The sequence below is a fragment of the Trichechus manatus genome, unplaced genomic scaffold (assembly GCF_000243295.1).
Source record: "Trichechus manatus latirostris isolate Lorelei unplaced genomic scaffold, TriManLat1.0 scaffold00019, whole genome shotgun sequence".
NCBI lineage: Eukaryota > Metazoa > Chordata > Mammalia > Sirenia > Trichechidae > Trichechus > Trichechus manatus.
This window is the reverse complement of record NW_004443955.1, coordinates 2339943-2363641: the sequence shown is the minus strand read 5'-3', so window position 1 is coordinate 2363641 and position 23699 is coordinate 2339943. Positions and strand designations below refer to the sequence as shown.

General features: G+C 40.4%; 1 protein-coding gene across 1 annotated transcript in view; it reads left to right on the top strand.

Annotated features, from left to right (window-relative positions):
• The window catches only part of GABRG3 (gamma-aminobutyric acid type A receptor subunit gamma3), a 909494-nt gene that overhangs the window by 488829 nt on the left and 396966 nt on the right, over window positions 1-23699 (top strand). The window contains exons 4-5 of the mRNA XM_004372620.2: window positions 1281-1501; window positions 5802-5884. Coding sequence (XP_004372677.1) covers window positions 1281-1501; window positions 5802-5884 — 304 coding nt within the window. The remainder of the gene's footprint in view (window positions 1-1280; window positions 1502-5801; window positions 5885-23699) is intronic.

Here is a 23699-nt window from a genome sequence, read left to right as displayed (position 1 = left end):
GGCTCCCTGTAATACAGCTATTCCTGCTTTGAATATTAGAGAGTGTTTTGCTATTTCTAACTAGAACCCTGACTGGTACACCAGCCTTATTTTTCCACCTAGAATGTATGACCATCAGTCATATTGCAGGTTTTACCTTAGCTATTTGTTTAGTGTCCATCGTCCTGACTAGAATGTAAGTCCCTGAGGGTGGGAGCTGGGCTGGTCATCACAGTGCTGGCTAGCTGATGTTCCTAGGGCCTGGCGTCTTCAATGCACCAAATAAATGATGAAAAAATGGAATAGTTAATAAAAGGTGGGAGCTAGTCAGCTGAACTGCTTATCTCAGAAAGGTTCTATATCTGGAAACTTTATGGAAAGGATAAATACTGGATTTGGTTGAGTATAACTGAACTCACACTCTATAAAATAGTAAACTTATAATATCTAAGACATAGCAGAAACTATGAAAGAAATAAAATCTCTGATAGTCAGCCTCTTGATTTCATGAACCTGATGATGGCCCTATAAACTGTGATTAGAGGAATGGCCTCTCTGGTGTTCAGTCTAGACACAGGTCTCAAGTCCCATGACAGCAGCAGTCCCATCCTGGTATCTGGTGAGCCCTGGAGGCCTTCCCGAGCTCGGAATTTGACTCCATAACTGAGTCCTTCAGACTTCTGTTGGAATCAGCATTTGGCTCTGGTGGCTACAGCCTTTATAGTTGTTTGTTGTTGTAGCTTCTTTGTTTCTTTTTGTTTTGGGGTGTTTTGTTTGAGGAGGCTCCTGACTGGAAAAAAAAAAAAAAAGTTATTATCACATGAGCTAATATTTATGGACCACTTACTCTATGCCAAGCACTAAGTGTTTTTTGCTTAATCATTTCCTTTCATCTTCATAACACCTCTAGAAAGTGGACACTAGCATTTTCCCCATTTTACAGACTAAAGATCTGAGGCTACCTGTCAAAGTTTGGGCTTGTGAATGCAAGGTCTGCATTCACACTTTCAATTATATTTTTCTGTATCTTTTGGGTTCTCATTATACTTTGTGTTTTTGTTTCAACTTAAGATTTACAAAGCATTTTCACATATGTTATCACACTATCAGTAGTAGTACTGGTTAACATCTGTCGAATGTCTCCCATGTTGAGCTGGGCATGGTGTTAAGTGCTCCCAGAAAGGTGAGTGGGGAGGTGAGGGTGTAACATGGAGGAAAAACAAACTTCTGATGAAAAAACAAAAAAAGAAAGACATCCCTAAAACTCATTAGTAGAACCGCCTTCTTCTGCTTTGTTTCAGGAATATCAAATTGATATATTTTTTGCTCAGACCTGGACAGACAGCCGACTTCGATTCAACAGCACAATGAAGATCCTTACCCTGAATAGCAACATGGTGGGGCTCATATGGATCCCAGATACCATCTTCCGTAATTCTAAGACTGCAGAGGCCCACTGGATCACCACACCCAATCAGCTCCTCAGAATCTGGAATGATGGGAAAATCCTCTACACTTTAAGGTAAGATGCTGTGTGGATCTTTAATTACCTATGGTCTAATTGTGGGTTCTTGAGTTAGATCACTATAGGGATGAGACCCTATTTTTATCATTAAGTTTGATCATTTTTCATGACTGGCATACTACAACATTCTGAAAAACTTAGTCCTAATGTCTACGAGTCAGAATCAACTTGACGGCACACAATAACGACATTCTTCATGGAGCCCTGGTGGCGCAGTGGTTAAGAGCTCAGCTGCTAACCAAAAGGTTGGCAGTTCAAATCCACCAGCTGCTCCTTGGAAACCCTACGGGGCAGTTCTGTTCTGTCCTATAGGGTTGCTATGAGTCAGAATTGACTTGATGGCAATGGGTAATATCAAGTATGTAAACATAAAGGCATACAAATGATCTACAATGAATATAAGTTCATTCCTTCATCAGAATTCATCTCTGCTGGAAGTGGGCTATAAAAATTATCTTTAATATATTTAATCTACAAGTCCTCAGCTAGGAAAATAAAGATGTCTTGGAGGACAAATTAACAAATAAAATTATAACCAAATTTGAAACCACAGGAAAAAAGAGAAAAGTGCACATTCCCCAGTGCATCACTAGTGGTAGTGTAGGTGCCATGTGATGAGTCTGACTGGATGCAGGGCAGTGCTAGAACCTTACAGTGGGAGTTCATTTTGGTTCTCACAGAGATTCTGCAAGGGAAGAGAAGCTGCTTTTCAAAGTAGGGAACTAACTTGCCCAAAGTCACCATTGGGAACTAGTGTTACCAGAATTTGGATCTAGGTCTGTCTTTCTCAACACTCTTCTGGCTAAGACGCCTGAGTTTGATTGGATCCACAGCTACAGCATCCTATGGCAGCGACTGCACACCAGCAGCCCCTCTGCCTACCCAGCCTCGGGATCAGCCCCCCACCCCCCGCCCTAGCAGTGCCTTTGAGTCAGCGCTCGGAGACTTCTGGTGGTTCAGTCGGCAGACACTTGATTTCATCTCACTGACCTCTCGTGAGTAGTGGACACACTCCACTCTTTTCAAGTATTGTCTTCCACTCTTTCCTGTGCCTCCTGCTACTGCTCTTGATGTTTCTTGTTCTCCTATTTCTGTCTTAGGACTTGGTCCTTCTTGCTTTACTCACATTACGTTTTCCCCCTGGCTCATCATGTCCATTCCCATGACTGTAAAAACCTGGGCTGTGCTGAGGATTTCCACATTGGTGCAGTGGTTAAGAGCTCTGCTGCTAACCAAAAGGTTGGCAGTTCGAATCCACCAGCTGCTCCTTGGAAGCCCCGTGGGGCAGTTCTACTCTGTCCTATAGGTCTCTATGAGTCAGAATCCATGACAACGGGATCTTTTTTTTTTTTTTTTTTCATCCAACCCAGAACATCCCTCTGAACTCCAGCTTCAGGGAGACACCTGCAAAGTATCTCCATGCTGAAGGTATAAGGCATCTTAAGTCTAGTTGCTTTCACTGGAATGTGTGATATTTTTCTTTTCTCCACCTGTGCCTTGCATCCTGCAGTGGACAGCACCACCAGCACCCTTTCCTCTAGATCTCATGGGTGCTCCTTTTCCCTCATCTCCCCACCCAGCCCATTATCAGAATCTGACCATTTTGTACACCTCTCTCCATCTCCGCTGCCACAGACAGATCCAAGCCGCCTCCTCCCTGGATGTGGGGAGTGCCCTTCTTTCTGCCTTCCCAGTCCTGCCTATAGCAGCCGAGTGATATTCATTAAACACCCGTTTCAGACGCCACTCTCGTTTAGTCAATTAGGGCTTCCCTTTGTGTTTGAAGTAAGATTGAGCGGCTTTAACATGTCCTGAGATGTTCTGTACACCCTGGCCCTGGTCCCCCTCTCTCTCTAGTTCCAGCTCCAGCACTTTCCTTTCACATACCGTTTCCAGCCACAGTGGCCTTCTCCTGGGTATTTAAGGGTGTTCAACTCGTGCATTCACTCCATCTCCTCTTTCATCCCTCCTCCCATCCCTCTTTCTAGAGCCTTTGCACACCCCATTTTCTGTGCTGGGAAAACTCTCCAGCTCTTCACTGGCTAACCCTAGATCCTCCTTTAAGCCCTGGCTTGGATAAGACTTCCTCAAAAGGTTCCTCTGAAGTCCCCAATCTAAATTACATTTGCCCATTTTAACTATCAGGCTGTTCTTTTCCTTTGAAGCATTTTTCACACTCTTAGTTATATGTGTATTTGGTTAGATGCCTGCTGTTTTCCTCCTAACCAGGCTATACACTCACAAGGCAGTGCCCACATTGCTTTTATCTTCCCTGCCTATCCTTGGCTCTGACCCATGCCTAGCCCTGCAGCATCAGCCAACATTTGCATCCCCAATGAATAATCAGGACACGTTTACCCAGGAAGACCTGCTGCCAGCACATCTTGCCCAAAGTGATGAACATCTGAAGAACAGTAAGAGAAAAATGGTGGTGTATTTGTCAAAAATGATAACACTTTGGGATTGTATTGTTCTTGAGACTTTTTTCTCTCTCTTTTCTTCCCAAATTAAAAGAAAAAATTCAACGCTACAAAAAAGTTGAAAGAACAAAACAAGAAATGCCTCTTTTTCTTCAAGTTACCATTTTGCCACATTTGTGTTCTTTCTTTTTTCTCTCTTCCCCTCCCCGCTGCACACACATAAATGAATATATACATACGTATACACGCGTGACCACATTTTCTGCTGTTCGTTTTTGAAATTAAGTTGCAGACTTGATTCCTAAATATTTCAGCCTGTTTCCCTTAAGAACAAGAGAATCTCTTACATAACTGCAATACCACTATTTTACCCCAGAAATGTAGCATTGGCACAACAATAAGCTATAACATGCAGCCCATATTCAAGCATCCCCAATTTCCAGGGCCCAACCAAGGATCGTGCAGTGCCTTCAGTCCCAAGCCTTGTAGTTTTCTTGAATCTAATTCTGTTCACCTAGCACTTCTCTTCAGGATTAGAGATTTTAGAGAACACAGGCCTGAAGTTTTGGGCTATGCTTTACAGTTTGGATTTGTGTCTGTTTGCCCATTATCAGATTGAGGTTAAATTATTTTTGCAAGAATACACATAAGTGATATTTTTAAACCATTACATCACTTCAGAAGAATCCACAATGATAATAAAAGAGGAGAGCGTTTCTCTATTTTTATCTAGATGAATGCTAGTTAATAAATGGGAAGGAGAGAGAGAATTATAAAATCTTTAATTTTTAATCACTGATGCAATTCTGACAAGGAATTATACCATTGAGTATAATTTTGTTGGGGAAAAGCACACTCACACAGCTTTAAAGTTTACCAGCCCATAGCATATTCATTAGTTACACATTGAACAAGTTACTGTGCACTGGAGAAATCTGATGGGCACCACCTTAGCCATGTGATCCAAAATTAGCACCTCCAATAATGGGATAAGCTGGTCTAAGCTTTTATTACAGATGAATTGTGGCCATGAGGAAAAGTCTGTAACTCATAATGTTAAACATGTATCTGTAGCAGAAATACAGACATGGGTTAACATCAGAATAAGCAGAAAATTAGAAAATTTTACAGTTTCAGGGAAATAATTATTTTGGCAAGCTGGGAACAAAAACAAACAAAAAAGCCACAGCAGAGAACTCTGCTGATGAATTAAATTTAAATTTAGAGAGCAGAAGTTTGTAACAGATCCTCATCAATTTTTTCCTCAATTCTTAAGGAAATATGATGGGACTCTGAAGTGAAGTTGAGCCTCAGCAAAACCCAGGCTGGAGACATGCAGGTTCTGGAATGCTTCATACAAACTCCAAACTTCAGAGTTACCTACTCTAGAGCAGCCCAGTGCCACACTTAATGTAATCGCCACTACCTGCCTTGGGAAAAAGGGGGAAAAAGTCCAAATATGGAATACCCCCTACAAGTAAGTTAAATTGACATTAGGCCTATTTAGCCAATTACACTGATTTCACGATGAAAGAAGGGTTTAATTCAATCAAACAAATTGAAAACAACTACTGATAAAACAATAGTTGGTTTTATTTGTCTCCCCTCTGACTTGGCTTGTGTTTCTAGACGCGGCTTGGAATTTTACTGTTTGGAATTTTCTCTGCTACTGATAGTTAAAAGCAAAACACAATAGCACAACACAAAATCATCTGAGTGCATTCCTGAGTGAGCACACCCACCGCCCAGAGTCCACCAGTTCCACAAGCTGCCTTCCACATCCCCGTGTTGTGGGACCATGACACCCTTGTAGCCTGGCACATGGGCTTAGCTGGGTGGTTGTTGGTGACCCTGAGTAACACTTGGCTCTTCCACAGGCTCACCATTAACGCAGAGTGCCAACTACAGCTGCATAACTTCCCCATGGATGAGCACTCATGCCCGCTGATTTTCTCCAGCTGTGAGTACCTTGCGGTGTGGACACTGTGAGGGGATGCTCAGCAGGGAGCTGGGATCTGGCAGACAGTCATGGGATTGTTTGTAGCTGCACTGTTCAAACAGAGAAAATTTACAACGGTTTTGGTGTTGGCCATCTAGGTGTTTTCACTCTAGAATTTGTTACATAGGACCAATGTTACCAAGTAGCTAACTAATAAGGCTATGTGCAACCTAACCATTTATTATTCTGTTGAGCCGTTATCCCATAAGGAGCCTTATGCTAATGAGTTGTGCATACTATTTGAACGTATACAGAAATATTTTGGGATATTTTTAGATTTAATCACCTTAAAGCGAGATGATTAGTTTTCTAGATAGATCAGTTTTTTTTCTGTAAATATGTTTATATTTGTCTCATTGAGTGATTGTGGAATGTAGTTTTTCACAGCATTTTGTCTTCCAGTATTTTACTTATTATTGATATCATAGCTAATAAGTAATCATTTACAAATTCTTAAAAACAACATCTTAATGCTAAGTACAATAATTCATATACAAGCAAATATCAAATGCCGAATTTATTTGTTTATTTATTAATAAAGATAAATTTTTAAGTAAAGGTCAATGCATAAATGTATCTGTTGAACTTGTGATGTTTCATTTTAAATGTATTAATCATAACTACTTATGTATGATTCATAAGAATTCAATTAACATTATTGCATTTGGGGCCTGACAAGCTTGGTCAAATCTCATGCAGAAGTTTTTGGACATTTAGTGAGAAGACAAAGATGAAATAAGGAGATGAACATACTTTACAGTACATTTAGATTTAGAAAAAGACAAGACAGAAGGCAAAATTTTACTGATCTCTTAGGTTGGTTAAAAACATTCTAATATAGAGAATAGTTCAATTTGTGGAATCCAAACTTTAAATAATACATACCAAAAACCTGTTATATTTGTTGATAACACAAATATCCAATGCCTTACACATGAATGGCTGATATCTCTGAATGTCTGGTATACATGCCTATAGACTCATTTGGACGGGCTGTTCTCTATATAATTGCTGTACAAGTATAGAAGTTAGTTCTTTGAGAGTCAGTTTGGAGATATATACATATATATGTGTGAGTTTTTTTCTAGTAATTTGTCCGCTTACCTGTTTATTAGTCTTTTCTTTTCAGTGAGCCAAGTCAAATTTGGCTTTGTTGACCTCCCAAGGGTCTAATGGACTGTTAACTCATCTGAGTTTGTAATGTCAATGGTTATTTTGCATTATTAGACATTTTATTGGACATTTGTATCATGTTTTCTAATCCCCTATGCAATTTGACAGCCTCTTATTTCTTTATCAAATTTTTAATGTCATCTATTGATTTAAATTTCTGAGCCTTCCCATACCTGCCGTCTTTGTAGGAACAGTTGTAGAACTGGTTGATTCTTTTTACTCTGTCTCTTATTACTTTGTTTACTTATCTGTTTAGTCATTTTTTTTCATCTGAGCTTGTTTCCCAGAACGTTTTCTGGGGAGTGTTTCAAGACTGAATTGAAGGTAGCTCCTTCTAAAGAGAGCTTGCTCAGCCTCTGCCTGATGACTGTCTCTCTCTTTTTTGTATTATTGTTGCTGAAAATATACACAGAAAAGCATACACCAATTCAGCACTTTCTATATGTACAATACTGTGACATTGATTACATTCTTCTAATTGTGCAGCTATTTTTTTGACCCAATGATGGATTCAATATACAAGGATATTAAAATAGCAGATTAATATGTTGAAGGACTTAAAAGAAAAAAGAAGCATAATTAGTGAACAGATGGGAAATCTCAGCAAAGAAATGAAAACTATATAAAATAGAAATTCTAAAACTGAAAATAAAATATTGAAATAAAAAATATGGATAAAAGAGACATGAAAAGATGCTTATGATCATTGTTGTTGTTAGTGCCATCTTGTCTGTTCCGACTCATAGCAACCCTATGTACAACAGAATAAAACACTGCCCAGTCCTGCGCCATCCTCACAATCATTGTTATGCTTGAGCCCATTGTTGCAGCCACTGTGTCAATCCATCTCGTTGAAGGTCTTCCTTTTTTTCGCTGATGTTCAACTTTACCAAGCATGATGTCCTTCTCCATGGACTAATCCCTCATGATAACTTGTCCAAAGTATGTGCAACCATTCTTACACTCCTTTTCTAATTTGTTCTTCCCCTATTGACATAAAGTTCCCCCCTACTCTTCCTATTTAACTTTTTGAGTTGTTATCAATTTGATCCCGTATAGATAGTTACTTAAAAGAGTATAATGCTTATGGCAGAGTTTTTTAATAGTTAAGCTAGACTTTTCTTTGGTTTAAGGAAGACTTCAGGGGATATTTTGGGTTTATGGTTTCATAGTTAAAGATTATCTGAGGGCAATAGTTTCGGGGTTCATCTAGCATCAATGGCTTTAGAAATTCTGGATCTATGATAATTTTAAATTATATTCCACATTTTCCCCATTTTGATCATGATTCTACTGTAGAATCTTTGATCAAAGCGTTCATTAATGGTAACAGGGCACAATTCAGTTCTTCTGATCTCATGGCAAAGGAGGCAGTTGTTCATGGAGGCGATTAGCCTCATATTCCAATTTCTCCTCTTATTCCTGACTCTCCTTCTTTCTGTGTTTCCTCAGACAAATAAAGACCAATTGTTATACCTTGGGTGGCCACTTTGCAAGCTTTTAAGTCCCCATATACTAGCCAACGAACTAGCAGGTAGAACAGAAGCGCTAAAAAGACATTAGGCCAATTAACTGGAATGTCCCCTGAGACCATGACCCTAAACCCCGAACTAAGAAACCAAATCCATGAAGTTTTTTGTTGTACATAAGCAGCCTCAGTAGCTACTCCTCTTTGTTGTTGTTATTACACACACACACACACATATATACACATCACACTGCATTTGCCACTTCAACTTATGATGGGTGTACAATTTAGAGACATCATTTACACTAGTTGGTTGTGCAACCACTACTCTTAATCAACTCAAATTTTCCATCACCATGACCAGAAACTCAGTGCTCCACAAACAATAATTCCCTCTTTCCCCCTCCCTCCTGCCCCTGGGAACCACTAATAACCTTTGGTCTCTATATGTCTGCCTGTTTTTGTCTTTTTATAAAAGCAAGGTCATACAATAGGTGTCCTTTTGAGATTCACTTATTTCACCCATGATGTCCTCAAGCTTGTTCCGTGTTGTAGTGTGCAACACAACTTCATTTGTCTTTCTGAGTGAGTAGTATTCCATTCTATGTATATACTACATTTTACTTATCCATTCATCTGTTGATGAATGAAAAGGTTGTTTCCACGTTTTTGCCTATTGTGAATAGTGCTACAAACAGCACTGGTGTGAGTATGTCTATTCACATGGCTGCTTTCAAGTCTCTTGGGTTTATTGCTAGCAGTGGAATTGCTGGCTCATATGGTAGTTCTATTTTCAACTTTTTGAGGAACTGCCACACTATTTTCTACAATGAAGGTACCATTTTGCATTTCCGCCATCAATGGATAAGGGTTCCAATTTCTCCACATCCTCACCAACATTTAGTATTTTCCATTTTATTTTCATCTTAGCCTGCTAGTTGTAGTGAGATAGTATCTTATTTTGATACTGATTTGCATCTCTCTGAAGGCTAAAGACATTGAGCATCTTTTCATGTGTTTATTGGCCATTTGAATATCCTGTTCAGTGAAATGTCTGTTCAGGTCCTTTGCTCATTTTTTCATTGGGTTATTTTTGTTGTTGTTGTTGATAATTAGTTGTTGAAGTTTTGTATATGTTTTAGTTATTAGATTCTTATCAGATGTATGGTTTCCAAAATATTTTCCCAATCAGTAGCTTGCTTTTTACTTTTTTGGTAAAGGTTTTTGATGTCCAAAAGCATTTAATGTTTATGAGGTTCCATTTATTTATTTTGTCTTTTACTGTTCATGCTTTTGTTATTATATCCAATAATTCATTGTTAAAATCTAGGCCCAACAGCATTACCCTTGTGTTTTCTTCTAAGAATTTTATGGTTTTTGTTTTTACATTTGTGAACTTTTGAGTTTGTTTATTGTATGGTATAAGGCATGGATCTTGTTTCATTTTTCTGCAAATGGGAATCTAATTTTCCCAGCACTGTTTATTGAAGAGATTTCTTTCTCCCATTGAATGGATTTAGCACTCTTGTAAAAAATCATTCGTCGTAAACGTGTGGATTTCTTTCTGGGCTCTCAATTATATTATATCAGTCTATGTGTCTAATATTATTATACCAGTATTAGGCCATTTTGATTACTGTAGCTGTATGTTTTGAGATCTGGAAGTGTGAGTCCTGCTACATTGTCGTTCTTCAGAATTGCTCTATCTATTTGGGGCCTTTTGCCATTCCATATAAAGTTGAGGATAGGTTTTTCCAATTCTGTAAAGAAGCCTGTTGGAATTTTGATTGGGGTTGCATAGAATCTATCAGTTGCTTTGGGCTTCTGACATCTTAACGCTATCAAGTCTTCCAATCCCTGAACACAGAAAGTCTTTCTATTTATTTAGGTCATCTTTAATTTCTTTTAGCAATGTTTTATAGTTTTCATTGAATAAGTCTTTCACATCCTCAGTTAAATTTATTCCTAGGTATTTTATTCTCTTAGATGCTATTGTAAATGCACTTGTTTTCCTAATTTCCATTTCTGATTTTTCATTATTGGTGTAAAGAAACCTAACTGATTTTTGTTTGTTGACCTTGTACCCTTCCACTTTGCTAAATTCCTCTATTAAGTCCAGAAGTTTTCTTTGAAATTACATATATATATAAAGATGTAAAATTATCTCTATTCACAATATGATCATGAATAGAGATAATTTTATATCTTTTCAGAATTTTTTGTTTTATTGCTCTGGCTAGGGACTTCCAGTACAATATTAAATAGGAGTGATGATAGAGGCCATCCTGTCCTGTCCCCAGTATCAAGAGGAAAGCACTCAATCTTTCTCCATTATGTGCAGTATTGGCTGTTGGTTTTTCATAAATGCTCTTAACTGTATTGAGGATCTTTCCTTCTATTCCTAGCTTGTTGAGGGTCTTTATCAAGAAAGGGTGGTGGATTTTATCAAATACTTTGATAAAATAAATCGTGTGGTTCTTTTCTTTTGATTGATGATTTTCTAATGTTAACCATCCTTGCATTCCTGGAATAAGTTTTACTTGTTGTGTGATGGTTAAGACTGCATCAACTTGGCTGGACCATGAGTCTCAGTGTTTTAATGTGATCACTTCCATGATTGACTATGCTGTGAGCAGCCAATCAGATGAAAGGGAGTCTCCTTGAGGGTGTGGCCTGCATCTGAATACAAGCAGACGTTCTGGCTTTTTGCTCTCTCTGGATCCTGTGGCTGCCTCCTGTCCTCTCATCTCTAGTTCTTGGGACTTGAGCTGTCAGCGTATCTGCCAAATTTGGAATTTGTCAATCTTCATAGCCTGTGAGTGGAGTCCTGCTCTCTGACCTGCCAGTCATGGGTTTGCCAGCCCCTGCAGCTATGTGAATCAGTTTAAAGCTTGTGGTCTTGCCTGCCGATCTTGGAATTCGTCAACCTTCACAGCCTATGAATGGGAGCCCTGCTCTCCAACCTTCCGATCTTAGGCTCACCAGTTTCTGCGGCTGCGTGACTTGGGAGAGGCCTCTACCCTGATCCATGGACTTGGGATAATCTAGCCTCTATAATTGCATGAGCTGTTTCCTTGATATAAATCTCTGTATATTTATTTATATGCTTTAGTGGTTTTGCTTCTCTAGAGAATCCAGCCTAAGACATTTGGTACCGAGAGTGGTTCTAGAGAAACAAAATTCTAATGTTGAGTTTTCTAAATTGGTTCTCAAGTCTGGTTAGTCTTAAAGATGTTGATGACTCTGCTTCCAGCAGTAAAGAGGTCACTGCTCATCCATGGAGCGAGGTGGTGTTACAAATACACAAAATATCACCACCAGTAGATCAGGTATTGGTGAAAGGTGAGGCTCAGGGTGAACACATGTGTGATATCTTTCTACAGCTTTGTCAGAATGAGAAGTGTAAGGAAGCTGGTTGGTTTGTTCTACTTTCGCTAGACAAACTGGTGAAAGAAAGAGATGCTCTCAGGGCTCCAGAGTCAAAGCTCAAGTGCCGCATACATGACCTCAAAGCTTCCACTTGTGCTTTGAGAGAAAGCCTTATTTCTTGTAGTAACAGAGCTGAAATTGCCAAAAACCAAACCCAGAGTTTTATTGTAAGAGTGGCTGAATTACAATGCAAGCTCAACTGCCAACGTTGAGAGGTGTCTGAAGTTAAAGTAAGGGCACTGATTGGGAGGAAATGGGATCCTGAAACTAGGGATGGGGACATATGGGCAGATAATCAGGAAGCTGGGGACACTGAGCCTGTAAATTCCATTAAATCACTACTGCCAGTAGAACCAGTCCCATCTGAAGAGATTACTTCATGTTTGTCTGCTAAGCCACCCTGCCCAGAAAAACCATTAGCCCCTCCACTGCCGTCTAATGAGATTAGCCCTAGCACAGCTGCCTCTAAAGAACCCTTGCCTGAGTTATTGCCTGGGGCATCGCCTGAGGCAGATGCTCTAGAACCATGCTGAATGTTCTCAAAACAATCCGCACACTACCGATTCTGGCTTCTAGACCTATAACTAGGCTTAAGTCCCAGTGAGCTTCAGAAGGTGAAGTACAAAGTGTGACCCAGGAGGAGGTACGCTACACTCCAAAAGAACTACTTGAGTTTTCTAATATGTACAAACAGAAACCTGGGGAATATGTGTGGGAATGGCTTTTAAGGGTGGAGGATAATGGTGCAAGGAACATAAAGATGGATCAGTCTGAGTTTATTGATATCAGTCCACTAAGCACAGATTGTTCATTCAATGTTTCAGCTAGAGAAGTTAGGAAAGTATCTAACAGTTTATTTGGTTGGGTTGCTGAAGAATGGATTACAAGGTGGCCTACACTAAATCAAGTTGAAATACCAGACCTGCCTTGGTATACTGTAGAAAAAGGCTTCCAAAGACTTAGGGAAATTGACATGCTAGAGTGGATTTAACAAGTTAGACACACAAACCCACACATGGAGTGCCCAGAGTACACACCTTTTACCACAACAGTGAGGAACAAATTTGTGAAGGGAGCTCCAGTATCCTTGAAGACTGCTGTGATTGCTATTTTATGTAAATCAGATTTGACAGTGGGAACTGCCCTAACTGAATTAAGACACCTAACTACAATGTGGCTGATTGGACCCCGTGGTAGTAGGGGCCAAGTGGCTACAACTCAATTGACAAAGACACTGTGGACGTGGTTACAGTAATGAACAGAGGAGTCAAAGCAGTAATCAGAATAGTATGGCTTGAATGAACTTACTGTGTTGGCTACTTAGTCATGGTGTTCCTAGGAGTGAAATAGATAGGAAATCTACTATTTAGTTGATCTATACAAACAGATGAATTCTAGGTCAGGTGAACAGCAGTCTAACTCAAATCACCAGAATAGAAAGTCACAGTCCCTCAATCAGTTCCCAGATTTGAGTGAGTTTAAAGACCCACAACCCCTTGAATGAAGGGGAGACCGGGTCCCCTTGAGGAAGGACTCCAATACACTGCCAAAAATTTTTACTGTTAATCTTTCTCCTAGCCTTCCCCAAAGGGATCTACAGCCTTTTACGAGAGTGACTGTTCATTGGGGAAAAAGAAATAATCAGACATTTCGGGGATTACTTGATACTGGCTCTGAGCCGACACTAATTCCAGGAGACCCAAAGCATCACTGTGGCCCACCAGTCAGAGTGGGGACATATGGAGGTCAGGTTATTAATGGAGTCTTGGCTCATGTCCATCTCACAGCTGGTCCAGCATATCCCCAAACTCATCCTGTAGTGATTTCCCCAGTTCCAGAATGCATAATTGGAATAGATATACTCAGCAACTGGCAGAACCCCCACATTGGATCCCTGACAAATAGAGTAAGGGCTATTATGGTAGGAAAAGCCAAGTGGAAGCCATTAGAACTGCCCCTACCTAGGAAAATAGTAAACCAAAACCACATTCCTGGAGGGATTGCAGAGATCACTGTCACCATCAAGGACTTGAAGGGTGCAAGGGTAGTGATTCCCACCACATCCCCACTCAACTCACCTATTTGGCCTGTGCCAAAAACAGATGGATCTTGGGGAATGACAGTAGATTATCAAAAACTCAACCAGGTGGTGACTCCAATTGCAGCTGCTGTTCCAGATGTAGTTTCACTGCTTGAGCAAATTAATATATCTCCTAGTACCTGCTATGCAGCTATTGATCTGGCTAATGCCTTTTTCTCCATACTTGTTTCAAAGGACCACCAGAGGCAGTTTGCCTTCAGCTGGCAAGGCCAGCAATACACCTTCACTTGCCTACCTCACAGCTACATCAAACTCTCCAGCCCTATGTCATAATTTAGTCCGCAGGGACCTTGATCGCCTTTCCCTTCCACAAGATGTCACATTGGTCCATTACATTGATGACATTATGCTGATTGGACCTAGTAAGGAAGAAGTGTCAATGACTCTGGACTTATTGGTAAAACATTTGCGTGCTAGAGGGTGGGAAATTAATCCCACAGAAATTCAGGCACCTTCCACTTCGGTGAAATTTCTAGGGGTCCAGTGGTGTGGGACATGTCAAGACATTCCTTCTAAAGTGAAGGATAAATTATTGCATCTTGCTGCTCCCACAACTAAAAAGCAGGCACAATGCGTAGTGGGTCTCTTTGGATTTTGGAAATAACATATTCCTCATCTGGGTGTGCTACTCTGGCTATTTATCAAGTGACTCGAAAAGTTGCTAGTTTTGAGTGGGGCCCAGAACAAGAGAAGGCTCTGCAACAGGTTCAGGCTGCTGTGCAAGACACTCTGCCACTTGGACCACATGATCAAGCTGATCCAATGGTGCTTGAAGTGTCAGTGGCAGATAGAGATGCTGTTTGGAGTCTTTGGCAGGCCCTTATTGGTGAATCACAGCACAGACCCTTAAGATTTTGGAGCCAAGCTCTGCCATCCTATGCAGATAACTACTCTCCTTTTGAGAAACAACTTTTGGCTTGTTACTGGGCCTTAGTAGAGACTGAACGCTTAACCATGGGACACCAAGTCACTGTGTGGCCTGAGCTGCCCATCATGAACTCGGTATTGTCTGATCCACAGAGTCATAAAGTTGGACATGCACAGCAGTACTCCATCATTAAATGGAAATGGTATATTTGAGATCGGCCCAAGCAGGACCCGAAGGCACAAGTAAGTTGCATGAAGAAGTGGCCCAAATGCCCCTGCTCTCCACTCCTTTCACATTACCTTCCATTTCCCAGTCTGCACCTGTGGCTTCATGGGGAATTCCTTATGATCAGTTGACTGAAGAAGAGAAAACTTGTGCCTGGTTTACAGATGGTTCTGCCCGATATGCAGGCACCACTTGAAAGTGGACTGTGGCAGCACTATAGCTCCTTTCTGGGACCTCCCTGAAGGACAGTGGTGAAGGGAAATCCTCTCAGTGGGCAGAACTTCGAGCAGTGCACCTGGTTATTCACTTTACTTGGAAGAAGAAATGGCCAGATGTGCGATTACATACTGATTCATGGGCTGTGGCCAATGATTTGTCTGGATGGTCAGGTACTAGCAAGTAACATGATTGGAAAATTGGAGACAAGGATTTATGGAGAAGAGGTATGTGGATAGACCCCTCCAAATGGGCTAAAGAAGTGAAGATATTTGTGTTTCATGTGAATGCTCACTAAAGGCTGACCTCAGCAGAGGATGATTTTAACAATCAAGTGGGTAAGATGATACATTCTGTGGGAACCAGTCATCCTCTTTCCCAGCTGTTCCCGTCATTGCTCAATGGGCCCATGAACAAAGTGGCCATGGTAGCAAGGATGGAGGTTATGTATGGGTGCAGCAGCAGGGACTTCCACGCACCAAGGCTGACATGGCTACAGCCACTGCTGATTGCCCAATCTGCCAGCAGCAGAGACCATCACTGAGTCCCCGATATGGCACCATCCCTCAAGGTGATCATCTAGCAACCTGGTGGCAAGTTGATTACATTGGACCACTTCCATCATGGGAAGGGCAGCGTTTTGTCCTTACTGGAATAGACACTTACTCTGGATATGGATTTGCCTTCCCTGCACTCAATGCTTCTGCCAAAACTACCATCCCTGGACTTACAGAATGCCTTATCCACCATCATGGTACCCCACACAGCATTGCCTCAGATCAAGGGACTCACTTCACAGCAAAAGAAGTGTGGCAGTGGGCCCATGCTCATGGAATTCACTGGTCTTACCATGTTCCCCAGCATCCTGAAGCAGCTGCCTTGATAGAAAGATCGAATGGCCTTCTAAAGACACAAATATGGTACCAGCTAGGTGGCAATACCTTGCAGGGTTGGGGCAATGTCCTCCAGGTGGCTGTATATGCTCTAAACCAGTGCCGAATATATGGTGCTGTTTCTCCCATATCCAGGATTCATGGGTCCAGCAATCAAGGTGTGGAAGTGGGAGTGGCACCACTCACTATTACCCCCAGTGACCCACTTGGAAGATTTTTGCTTCCTGTCCCCTCGACCTTATGCTTTGCAGGCCTAGAGGTCTTAGTTCCAAAGGGAGGAGTGCTTCCAATTGGAGACACATCACTGATTCCATTGGACTGGAAGTTAAGAATGCCACCTGGCCACTTTGAGCTCCTTCTGCCTCTGGGTCAACAGGCAAAGAAGGGAGTTATCATACTGGCCAGTGTGATTGATCCTGATTACCAAGAGGAAATCGGATTGATATTACATAATGGAGGTAAAGAAGAGTATGTCTGGAATGCAGGAGATTCCTTAGGGCGTCTCTTCGTACTACCATGCTCTGTGATTAAAGTCAATGGAAAACTACAGCAACCTAATTCCAACATGGCTACTAATGACCCAGACCCTTCAGAAATGAAGGTTTGGGTCACCCCACCAGAAAGAACCATGACCAGCCGAGGTGCTTGCTGAGGGCAAAGGGAATACAGAATCGGTGGTGGAGAAGGTAGTTCTAAATTCCAGTTACGGCCACGTGACCAGTTGCATACATGGGACTGTAATTGTTATGAATATTTCTGCTTTGTTTGTGTGCATTAGATATTTTTGTTTCCTTCACTTATAAAATATAACACGTAAACGGGGCTAGTGCATTTTCCATTGTATGCATGTTTGTTGTTTCATTTTAGGCGCAAGTACGACTTTCTAATTGTCTTTGTTGAGAGATTATGTATGGTTTACGGAGACATGTATGTGTGCCAAGTTGACAAGGGGTGGACTGTGATGGTTAAGATTGTGTGTCAGCTTGGCTGGGCCATGATTCTCAGTGTTTTAATGTGATCACTCCCATGATTGAATATACTGTGAGTAGCCAATCAGATGAAAGGGAGTCTGCTTGAAGGTGTGGCCTGCATTGGAATATAAGTAGACGTTCCGGCTTTTTGCTGCCTGGATCCTGCAGCTGCCTCCTGTGGTCTCATCTCCAGTCTTGGAACTTGAGCTGTCAGCTTATCTGCTGAACTTTGGATTTGTCAACCTTCACAGCCTATGAGTGGGAGCCCCGCTCCCTAACCTGCCAATCTTGGGCTCGCCAGCTTCTGCGGCTGCGTGACTTGGGAGAGACCTCTATTGTGATCCATGGACTTGGGACATTCTAGCCTCTACAACTGAGTGAGCTGTTTCCTTGATATAAATCTTTCTCTCTATATATATTTATATGCTTTACTGGTTTTGCTTCTCTAGAGAACCCAGCCTAAGACACTTGGTCATGGTGTATGACTCTTTAACATGAAGTTGGATTCTGTTTGCTAATATTTTGTTGAGGATTTTTGCGTCTATGTTCATATAGTCTGTAGTTTTCTTTTCTTGTGGTGTCTTTTTCTGGTTTTGGTATCAAGGTAATCTTGGCCTCATAAATGAGTTAGGGATTGCTCCTTCCTTCTATAACTTTTGGAAGATTTTAAACAAGACTGATGTCAGTTCTTCTCTAAATGTTTGGTAGAATTCCCTAGTGAAGCCATTTGGTCCAGGATTTTTGTTGTTGTTGTTGTTGGGAGGTTTTTGATTACTGCTTCCATCTCTTCCCTTGTTATGGGCCTGGTAAGATATGATATTTCCTCTTGAGTCAATTTATGTAGTTTTTATGTTTCTAAGAATTAGTCCATTTCATAAAGGGTATCCAATTTTTTGGCATACAGTTGTTCACAGCATTCTGTTATAATTCTTATTTCTATCAGGTCAGTTGTAATGTCTTCACTTTCATTTATTATTCTGGTTATCTGGATCATTTTCCTTTTTTACTTTCAGTCTAGCTAAAAGTTCATAATTTTATTGATCCTTTCAAACAACTAACCTCTGGTTTTGTTGATTTTTATGTTGTTTTTCTATTTTCAATTTCATTTATTTCTGCTCTGATCTTTGTTAATTCCTGCCTTCTAGTAACTTTAGGTTTATATTGCTCTTCTTTCTCTAATGCCTGATTTGTAAAATTAGATTATTTATTTGTTATATTTCCTTTTTATTAATGTACACATTGATTGCTATAAATTTCCCTGTGAGGATCGATTTCACTGCGTCCCACAAGTTTTGGCATGTTATGTTTTCATTTTAGTTTAACACCAGGTGTTTTTTAATTTTTATTTTATTTTATTTCTTCTTTACCTGTTGGTTGTTTAGTAGTACGTTGTTTAATTTTCATGTATTTATGTGTTTGTTAGTTTACATCTGTTACTAACTGCTAAAATTCCTTAGTGGTCGACAGATACTTCTTATAATTTCAGTTTGTTTAAATTTGTTTAGATTTGTTTTGTGTCCTTGCATATGATCAATCCTAGAGAATGACCTATGTGCACAGGAGAAAAATGTATATCATTCTGATGGTGGGTACTTTATATGTCCATTAGTTGTTTTGAAGTCCTCTACATCCTTATCTTCTTTTTAGATGTTCTGTCCGTATTAAAAGTGGTGGATTGAAGTCTCCAACTATTATTTTGGAGGTGTGTATTACTTCTTTTAGATCTTTCAGTGTTTCATATATTTTGGAACTCTGATGTTAGGTGTATAAACATTTATAACTGTTATGACTTCTTGAAGGATTGACTATTGTATTACTGTGTAATGTCCTTCTTCATCTTTTATAATAGATTTTGATTTAAAATTCAGTATGGCCACTCCCATATTATTTTTGTTACTAGTTGCATAGAATAGTCTTTTCCGTCCTTTCACTTTCAGTCTGTTTGTTTCTTTGGGCCTTAGATGTGTCTCCTGTAGACAGCATAAAGATGGATAATTTTTTTAATCCATTCCGTCATTCTATGCCTTTTAAATGGAGAGACTAAACTATTTACAATTATGGTAATTACTGAAAATTAAGGATCTATTTCATTTCTCTATGATGCATCTGTCAGTTTGGGGTACTGTGATGGCTTGCGTATTTCTGTGATACTGGAAGGTTTGCCACTGGCATTTCAAATGCCAGCGGGATGACCTTTGCTGGACAGGTTTCAGCAGAGCTTCTAGACTAGACAGACTAGGTAGAAAGGCCTGACAGTCTACTTCTTTAAAAATAGGCCAGTGAAAACCTTATGAATAGCAGTGGAACATTGTGTGATGTAGTGCCTGAAGATGAGTCCCTCAGGTCGGAAGGAACTGAAAAGACGACTGGGGAAGAGTCGCTTCCTCAAAGTAGAGTTGACCTTAATGACCTGTATGGAATCAAGCTTTCAGGACCTTCATTTGCTGATATGGCATGACTCAAAATGAGAAGAAACAGCTGCAAACATCCATTAATAATCAGAACATGGAATGTATGAAGTATGAATCTAGGAAAATTGGAAGCCATCTAAAAAGAAATGGAATACATAAACATTGATATCCTAGGCATTAGTGAGCTGAAATGAACTGTTACTGGAAATTGTGAACCAGAAAATCATATGGTCTACTATGCCAGGAATGACAAACTGAAGAGGAATGACATCACATTCATCATCAAAAAGAATGTTTTTTGACCTATCCTGAAGTACAATGCTTTCAGTGACAGGAAAATATCCATACAGCTGCAAGAAAGACCAGATAATATGACTATTATTCAAAGTTACCAGCAAACCACTAAGGTCAAAGATGAGGAAACTGAAGATTTTTATCAATTTTTGCAGTCTGAAATTGATCAAACATGCAATCAAGACATAATGATAATTACTGGTGATTGGAATGTGAAAGTTGGAAATGAAGAAGGATTGGTATTTGTAAAATTGGCCTTGGTGACAGAAACAATGCCTGAGAGCACATGATAGAATATTGCAAAACAACCTCTTCATTGCAAATACTTTTTTTCAACAACATAAACAGCAACTATACACTTGGACCTCACCAGATGGAATACACAGGAATCAAACTGACTACATCTGTGGAAAAAGATAATTGACAAGCTCAACATTACCCATCAGAACAAGGCCAGAGGCTGACTGTAGAACAAACCATCAATTGCTCATATGCAAGTTCAAGCTGAAATTGAAGAAAATTAGAACAAGTCCACGAGATCTAAAGTATGACCTTGAGCATATCCCACCTGAATTTAAAGACCATCTCAAAAATAGATTTGATGCATTGAACACTAATGACAAAAGACCAGACGAGTTGTGGAATGAAATCAAGGACATCATTCATGAAGAAAGCAAGAAATTATTAAAAAGACTAAAAAGACTGGAGGTGGGGCCAAGATGGTGGGGTAGTCAGATGCTTCTGGTGGTCCCTGTTACAACAAAGACCTGAAAAAACAAGTGAATCGATTATATATGACAATCTAGGATCCCTGAACATCAAAGGCAAAGTTGAGGAATCGAACTGAGTCACAGGGGGAGGAAGAGATGGTTTGGAAGAAGCAAGGAGTTAAAAGACCTGACCCAGGGGAAACTGGAGCCCTTCAGCCTGGATCAGCTTGAGGGTGAGCAGTGAGGCAGGCAAACAACCGCACTCAGGAGGTGTTTTCCACACTGGGAGAGACCAAGTGGCACAGAGTCTACTCGACCATCAAGAACCAGTGAGAAGCAGCCTCAATCAACAAAAGATAAGTACTTGTATCAGCCTACCATGAAGATTAAAAACACCCCCTTATGGAAAAACTGCTCTCCCATTTACCTCCCCACTCCCTGTTCTGTACTGGGTCCTGGACTGGCTTCAGCTATTGCTGAGTCCCCTGGGCCGGAAGTAAGACCTGTCACGTGCCCTGAGCCATTCTCCCAGCCTTGGAGACTGAACAAATGAACGAAGAGGGGAAAAAAATAATCTGCTGGCTCCCCTAAGCCAGGAACTCAGGGTAGGCACAGCTCCTTTGCCTAGGCACAGGCATAAGGAAACCATGGACTTTGAGTGCCTTTCCCCCTGCGTGGACTTGTGTGGGCGCGTTTCAACAGCGTAGGCCCTCATTACTGCAGTACAACAGGATATATACCTGAAGTCTAACTTGAGCTGCTTCAGCTGTGAAGTGGCAGGTTCATGACATTTGACATTGCTCTGCCCATTAAGCAGGGTCTTCACCTACCCACATCAGGGGCCTGAGGACTGGTGGCTCCACCCACACCACCTAGCCACCTGCAACAGGGGCCCAAGAATAAGAGGTTCACCCCCAGTCATTACAGCATTGGGTGCTCATAGTCTGGCTGCAAAACTCACCCACCTATACACTGTAGGGAACAAGGACACAGTTTCCTCTTAGACGCTTGGGGACAGCCGTCAGCCCCCTGCCTTGCTCAGCATGTGTCCCCCTGCTGCAGCCGGATGCCAGTGCCTACACCAATCATCCATGACTGTCTAGGACTGTAGGTGAGAGCCTGCACCACACACTTGGTGGCTGACTACCTGGATGCCTGAGCTGAGTCCATACAGAAGGAGTGGGTGGACTTCTGGGCTCAGATACTTAATGGAGGTTCTGGCCACCCGGTGGCAGGATGTTGGAGCTTCAGGGGCACCAGTGATTGGACAAGCTCACACAGGAAGCCTATTTGGATATATCTAAACAAAATAAAACAAGAAGCTAGGACACAGTAAGCAAACATAAAATAAATATAATAATTTATTGGCGGCTCGGAGACAACAGTCAATATCAAATCACATAAAGAGGCAGACCATAATAGCTTCAGCAAACTCCCAAAATAATCTTGAAATTTTCCGAAGGAAGAAAATTTCTTGGAATTGCCGGAGGCAGAACACAAAAAATTAATATACAGAACTCTTCAAGACAGCAGGAAGGAAATTAGGCAAAACACAGAACACGCAATAGAGGAACTTAAAAAGATTAGAGAAGAGCGTAATGACAAATGTAGCAGGCTGCAAGAATCCATAGAGAGACAGCAAACAGAAATCCAGAAGATTAACAATAAAATCTCCGAATTAAAAACTCAACAGAAGGTCATAGGAGCAGAATTGACGCAATGGAAGTCAGCATTAGAGAGACTGAAGATAAAGCACATGACATCAACTTATTAGAGGAAAATTCAGATAAAAGGATTTAGAAAATGAAGAAACCCTAAGAATTAAGAGGGATTCTATCAAGAGGAATAACCTACAAGTGATTAGAGTACGAGAACGGGGGATAATAGAAAACACAGGGAGACTGTTGAAAATTTGTTGGCAGAAAACTTCCCTGATATTATGAAAGATGAGAAGATATCTATCCAGGATGCTCATCGAACCCCACATAAGGTAGATCTCAAAAGAAAGTCACCAAGACATCAAACTTGCCAAAAACAAGGATAAAGACAGAATTTTAAGAGAGGATATGGATAAACGAAAAGTCATCTACAAAGGAGAGTCAATAAAAATTAGGTCCAACTTCTCAGCAGAAACCATGCAGGCAAGAAGGCAAAGGAATGACATATATAAACCTTGAAGGAAAAAAATTGCCAGCCAGAAATTATATATCAAGCAAAACTGTCTATCAAATATGTGGTGAAATTAGGGCATTTCCTGATAGACAGAACTTAAGGGAATTTGCAAAAACCAGACCAAAATTACAAGAAAAACTAAAGGGAGTCCTCCGGTTAAAAAAATCAACAACATCAGGTAACAACCCAAGACTGGAACACAGGAGAGAGCAACCAGATATCAACCCAGATAGGGAAGTCACAAAAATAAATCAAAGCTAAAACACTGAATATAGGGAAACAGAGATGTCAATGTGTAAAAGATGACTACATTAAACAAAATTGAGGGACTAAAAAATGTAGTCATAGATTTTTCATACAGAGAGGAAGTCAAGGCAATATAAAGAAATAAAAGACTGGTATAAACTTAGAAAAATAGGGGTAGATATTAAGGTAACCACAAAGGACACTAACAATCCTGCAAGTCAAAAAAAAAAAAACAAGAAAAATATAAAGACTCAGCAAATACAAAATCTAAAAGATGAAAATACATAAAGAAAAAAGACTGTGCAGAAAATTAAGTAGAACAAAGAAACTCTCAACACAGAAAAAAAGACATACATATGACAGCACTAAACTCACACCTATCAATAATTACGCTGAATGTCAACGGAGTAAATGTACTAACAGAGAGAGAGAGAGCTGCAGATTGGATAAAAAACACAATCCATCTATATGCTGCTTACAAGAGATGCATCTTAGACTTGAAGACACAAACAAACTAAAACTCAAAGAATGGAAAAAATATATCAAGCAAACAACACTCAAAAACAAGCAGGAGTGGCAATATTAATCTCTGAAAAAAT